The 6,197-nt window shown below is 43.1% G+C and overlaps 1 protein-coding gene and 1 long non-coding RNA gene across 2 annotated transcripts in view; one reads left to right on the forward strand and one right to left on the reverse strand.

Moving 5' to 3' along the window:
* LOC307200397 (uncharacterized protein) overlaps nt 1–5,392 on the forward strand; it is a 29,280-nt gene extending 23,888 nt beyond the window's left edge. Inside the window, exons 14-17 of the mRNA XM_079948938.1 lie at nt 746–871; nt 1,893–2,107; nt 2,660–2,694; nt 5,038–5,392. Of these exons, the coding sequence (XP_079805064.1) occupies nt 746–871; nt 1,893–2,107; nt 2,660–2,694; nt 5,038–5,141 (480 nt within the window). The 3' untranslated portion in view covers nt 5,142–5,392. The remainder of the gene's footprint in view (nt 1–745; nt 872–1,892; nt 2,108–2,659; nt 2,695–5,037) is intronic.
* The window catches only part of LOC307200378, a 557,860-nt gene that overhangs the window by 399,865 nt on the left and 151,798 nt on the right, over nt 1–6,197 (reverse strand). The gene's annotated exons all lie outside the window — the stretch shown is intronic.

A 6,197-nucleotide genomic window follows, 5' to 3' on the forward strand; every position in this document is an offset into this window, starting at 1 on the left:
TGACCATCACATACAAAAATGTATTCTGTTAGCGGAATGTTTGCAAAAACGTGTACATTACTGAACAATGTATGCAAAAACCTGTTCATGCAAAGAAATACACACTAAAATGCTGGTGAATTTTCATGAGGATTTTTTTAAATTGCAAATTGCTGCAGAAATATGGAGAGCTGAATTTAGGATTGGAAAATAAGAAAGGGAGAGAACCGGAATTAACATATCCTTCCCCCCCCCCCTTGGCAGTGATACTGGACAGAATGAATCTGTATCAAATTCCTACATGCCAGAAGACAGTTGTGACCAGTTGTGCATTGCCTCCCCCACAATGGGCAGAAAGAAGACCCATATTTGATGTCAAACAGCATAGGCTAATTTATATGTAAATTTAGAAATGATACCTATAATGTAAACACAAATGCAACAATGCATCACACCATAGCGGTAATCTGACCAGGTGATCTGCATGCCCACTCCATTGCTGTCAACTTTTCCCTTTTCTTGCGAGGAATCCTATTCGGAATAAGGGAATTTCCCTTTAAAAAAGGGAAACGTTGACAGCTATGGCCCGCTCACCAAGTGCTAACTGTTGATGGGCAACTTTAAAGCCCCCTGATGAACTCCCTTCCTATTTTGTTTATCTTTTAACTGGGCTTGAACTGGACAGCCCTTCAAATAGAAGACTGCCCTCCGTACAAGAGAAAAAAATTTCATGCCAAGTTACATCTTATTGATTTTTCTCCCACAGAGCCAACCACTGCAGCAACAGATCTACGATGACGCCGGCGCAGCAAACTCCGCCAGGAACGAGTTAATTGAGCTGAAACGCTCATTCCAGGCGTTGGAGATAGAGCTACAATCCCTTCTGGCTAAGGTATGTGTTTTGCATCTCCTTCCTTGGACTGCAGGGTATTGAAAGCAGGCTGAGTTCTCTTTGGAGGGCTCGGCTTTTGATATAAATGTCATTTTTTTAAAAACTGCTTCCAGATTCATAGTTTAAGGAGGAGTTATAGGCTGCAATGCAGGCCCCAGAATCCTAGAAGCTCAGAGAACAGCAGGATGCTTCTCCCAGGATGCTTGGCTGCCAGTATCCAACACACTGTATCAGGATCAGAAATGCTGATTTCTCTTCTATAGCCCCAAACCTGTCTGTAGTTTCTAGGAAGTCCAAGGGTAGCCAATGTGGCACTTGCCAGATGTTGCAGGACTACAACTCTCATCATCCCTGACCATTGCCCATGTTGGCTGGGGCGGATGGGCGTTAGAATCCCAACATGTAGAGGTCTCCACGATGGCCACCCATGCTATAACCCAGTGTTTCCCAAACTTGAGTCTCCAGCTGTTTTTGGACTACAATTCCCACTGTCCCTGACCACTGGTCCTGCAAGGTAAGGAGGATGGGAGTTGTGGTCCAAAAAAATAGCTAGAGGCCCAAGTTTAGGAAACACTGCTCTAACCATTGTGGCATAGCCAAATAGCTTAGGTTGTCATCCTATGCACCCCACAGGGGAGTAAGCTCCACTGCGCACAGTGAGATGTACTTCTGAGTAAACATACCTAGCACAGCATGGTGAGTAGCTTAGAATTACTAGGGGAAACTAGAGTCTCCTACCCTGTTTGCTGTCCATAATTCGAGTCTAGTCATTGCATTTCAAATGGGAATCATACAGATTGCGTTTGTGTTTGATACTAGGTTGATAAAATGCCAAAAAGCAAAACAAAACAAAACAAAAAAACCACGTGTGCAGCAATTTCCAGGGAGACACAAAATAGATATACCGACCCTCAGTTTTGGGGGAGCTGAACTTTATACTGGATGCTGAGCGAACGAGCGAATTTTCGCCTTCATTAGCATGTAAGCAAGCCCTGCCTTCCTCTATTTCTCCCACCGACAGAAAGCTTCTCTGGAAGGCACCTTGCATGAAACCGAAGTCAACTACAGCACTCAGCTCTCACAGCTGCAGCACCAAGTGAGCAGCATCGAAGAGCAGTTGCAGCAGATCAGGTCTGAGACAGAGATGCAAAATTCAGAGTACCAACAACTGCTGGGTATCAAGACCCGACTGGAAATGGAAATTGAAACATACAGGCGCCTGCTTGATGGCGAGAGGTACGGGAATGATCTGAAAGTAAAAGGGAATCAAGCTTGGAGTTGCATGATGTTAGGTTCAAAGGGTCCCTTCCTCACACTTTTTTATTTTAAGCCAACGTGTTTGAAAAGGTGGAAGCAAACTTTAAGTATCAGTTGCTTCTTTTTCTGGTTTTTGCTTGGTCGGGGAAGAGGTATAAGAGACTTGGAAGTTTGCTCCTAGTCCCTTAAACCCAAATATTCCAAAATAAAATTCGCAAAAGACCGCATTAAAAAGTCAACATTCCCACTTGAATGCAAAATCATCTCTCTGGTTCTCTATATATCACATTGACAAATGACAGATCACAGACACAAAGTATTCCATTTTTTATTTGAGGGGACCCTAAAAGATTCTGACCTTGCTGAGTGGGCGCCAGCAAGAAAGAATCCTCCATGAATACGAATGACACACCATGCAACTGTACTGAAATCATTACTGCTTCCACAACCATTTCCTAAAAATATATTTTTTTTAAATCTGCCAGCTTCATAAGAATATTAACAAGTTATCATTGTGTTCCTTTTTGACAGTTTCCGCACTTATGAACCAAAAGTTCAAATCAGAGGTAATTACAATTTATTATTTCAGAGTAATATTGTTTTGTATTTAAAAGGACAATGTATAAATCTGAAAATTGTGCCCTTATTTCCATAACGGGGGGGGGCATGCTTTAAGGTGGAACCAGAGGGAACCTAAGACTCTCTTTAGGTAGGACTGAAATACCTCCCCACCCACCCACACATCTAAAACCCTGGAGCTCTGCTGCAAGCCAGTATAGACAATACTGAACTAGCTATTCCAGTGGTCTGACTCAATATAAGACAGCTTCCGTGTTCTAGACTAGAGTCCCTTCCACTGAGCTGTTGGTTATTTGGCTCTTCCACTGCCATTGTCCCAGTGCCTGCTACTTGTAGAGGCTGCCAGCGCCGCAGTCTCAGCCACCGCCCTTCAAGGCTTTCTTAAATACGAACCCTGAAATTTGGGGTCCCCTCCCAACTGAGGCCAAAGTTTCATACTTGTTTTGTACTGTTTTGCACCATGAACCCCACATTTTGTACCACCTCCCAAGCTGGGTAAGTTGATACATCAAACTGGGGCTCGCCGTTAACATCTAAAAACCCAACATTGTCTGCTTCACTCCAAACTGGTGCCAAAAATTTTGCTCTTATTTTGTACCACCACCACCCCACAAGATGCTCAAAGCAGGGGCCATAGGTAGCCTTCCCGAAACCCAACATTGTTCGATTCACTGCAAAGCAGTGCCCGAATTTTGCAATAGTCTCAAACCCTTTTGCACTGCAAACCCCCCTGGTTTTGCACCACCCCAAGCTGAGTAATCCTTCAACATTTCTGAGAACTGTAGCAAACAACCACAAGTAGCAGACACCCCTAGCCCCCAAGGCATAAAATTTAGTGATGAGCTGGCCTATCTCACAATTCAGTTGAACAATGTTGACTTAAGAGTATTTGCACTAGCCTTTATCCATACTGGCATGAGTCCCTTTCACTTCATCAGCTTCAACTCAAGGAGTGTGCTCAGAATTAACATGCTACCAGAGAAGTGGGAATGGATTTCAAAGGCCTTCAGCTCCCTGTGGGCGGAAAACTAATTATCACTCACCAGATTTAAAAGAAAAAGAATTTTAAAAAAATAATCAGTAAGCTTAGTTTGATAAAATGCACACCGTTGCAGAATAAGCCTGAAATTAAAAAAGAAGATGAAAGAAGCAAACATTGGGAGGGAACGTTCAGTTAGATTGTATTCCTTTGGTAATCTGCATTCTGTTGAGTTTACAGAAAATCATGTGCCTGAATCCAAATAAAGAGTCAACAGAAGGAGAAGAGAATAACCCTTGTGCTATGTGTAGAATTCCCAGATAGAGAGCCGGTGTTTTTAGTGGTCAGAGTGTCCAACCTGGGAAACCAGGGTTCAAATTCCACTTGAACATGAAGCTCACTGGGTTGTCTTGGGCTGGTCGCTGTCTCTCGCAAGGTTGCTGTGGGGATTTAATAACAAAGGCGGGGGGAAGAACCATGTAAGATACCTTGAGCTCCTTGGAGAACAAGGTGGGGATATAAATGCAATAAGTAAATGTATCCATTCGTGAGAAAGAAAGTCTGGGGGGAACAATTGCCCTAATGATCCCAGCAGTAAAAAGTGTGAGTACCAAACATGAGTCTCAACAAAAACATTCCCCTGGTCCATCTTCTTCAGCTCCTGTGGCCAACATATGTTGCCAGGACCATGACATATTTATTCATTCAGTGGCATATTCAACATGACTATTGTCCTGTCCCCACACGGGATCTTTTTGCAGTCACTCTCTGGATGGCATTGTAAGATGCAACTGGCTGGCAAAAAGTGACTAAAAGCTGACCCAAGTCTGGAGAAACTTGCCAGGTTTCTGTTGGCCTGCAGTCACAAAGCATTACCGATTAGTTAAATTGCTGTGGGATGTAGCAAGTATTGCACATTGAAACCTCCGTTGTTTGCTTGAAACAATATGTGTCTGGGCAGGGAGAGGTAAAGGATGACGTTTCGATGGATGTTGCTATTCTATACTAATGGCCAGGTGTTTGCATAATGGGGTAAAGCAATTTTAGGAGTGGTTTCGCTGCTATTACTCACTGCTGAATTGTTGCTGTTACAACTTTGCAGTTTAAATGATGTGTTGTTTTGTACAATTGCTTATGTATTGGTTGTTAGCTGCCAAGAGCTCCAGACTGGAGGAAAGGCAAGATATAAACATCTTGAATGAAAGAGAAAATGGGTTAATAAATCAATACTTGGTGCTTCTCCTCCAGCTCAACTCCAGAAGCTTCCCACGTGTTGGGAAAATAGGCCATGTGAACCCATTTAGTGATATTATCAATGGTTAACTCCATCATCATTTTATTCCTTTATCAGAGCCCCTCAAAACAAGGGTGGTGAAGACCATCGTTGAAGAAGTGGTGGATGGCAAAGTGGTCTCTTCTCAAGTGAAATCAGTTGAAGAAAGAGCAACAAAGTGAACAGCATGAAAAGCAGAGCGGGGGCCCCTTCAACTCAGGCAAGCAAGGGAATGCCCAAGTAGAAGAAAACCTCCTGGAACCAGAGTCAATTGTAGCTTAGTAGCTTCTTCCAAATATGGGCTCTAGATAGGGGAAAAGCCCACTCAATATGCTTTCTTAAAACTTTACGGAGGTGTACGCTTTTAGAAATATTGAGAACTACATTCTGTTTACTGCTGCAATGCAATAAACTTTCTTACTGTTGCAAGTAATATCTGACTTTGACTAGATTATTTTCAACCCTAGTGATGTTCTCCTTGTCCTTTCTGTTTCTGTATTATTTGTTGTGTTTACATCTTACCTTTCATCCAAGGAGCCCAAGGAGGCACACATGGATCTCTCACTCTCTTCACATTATCATCAAAACATCCTTGTGAGGTAGATTATGCCCAGAGGCAGTGATTGGTCCAAGTTCACCCCATGGGTTTTGTGTCCCTGGCACCCATGTGATAGTTCAACACTCTAACCCAATGTTTCTCAAACTTGGGTCTCCAGCTGCTTTTGGACTACAACTCCCATCATCCCTAGCTAGCAAGATCAGTGGTCAGGGATGATGGGAATTGTAGTTCGAAAACAGTTGGAGACCCTGGTTTGGGAAACCCTCCTCTAGCCATTATGTGACGCTGGGAGACCTGTGGCTCTCTAGGTGTTATTGAATGACAACTCCCATCATCCCTGACTATGAGCCATACTGACTGTCGCTGATAGGAGCTTGAGTCCAAGTGTAAATGGGGGTTTAGTTGGCTAAACACATTTGCTAGGGAGAAAGCCCAACTGAACAAAGTGGGACTTGTTTCTTAGTAAATATCTTTAGCAAGATTGCTTAGCAAGTCAATTCAAACTCTGGCTGGAATGGAACCAATATCTGTTTACTAGGGTTGTTTCTTATACACACCCAGGAGAAAGAGAGAGAGAGAATAATTCAAATATAGCATTCATATAATATTAAATAGTATGTAACAAGCTGTGGGTTAAACCACAGAGCCTAGGGCTTGCCGATCAGAAGGTTGGCCATTC

The sequence above is a fragment of the Podarcis cretensis genome (assembly GCF_951804945.1).
Source record: "Podarcis cretensis genome assembly, chromosome: 13".
Classification (NCBI taxonomy): Eukaryota; Metazoa; Chordata; class Lepidosauria; order Squamata; family Lacertidae; genus Podarcis; species Podarcis cretensis.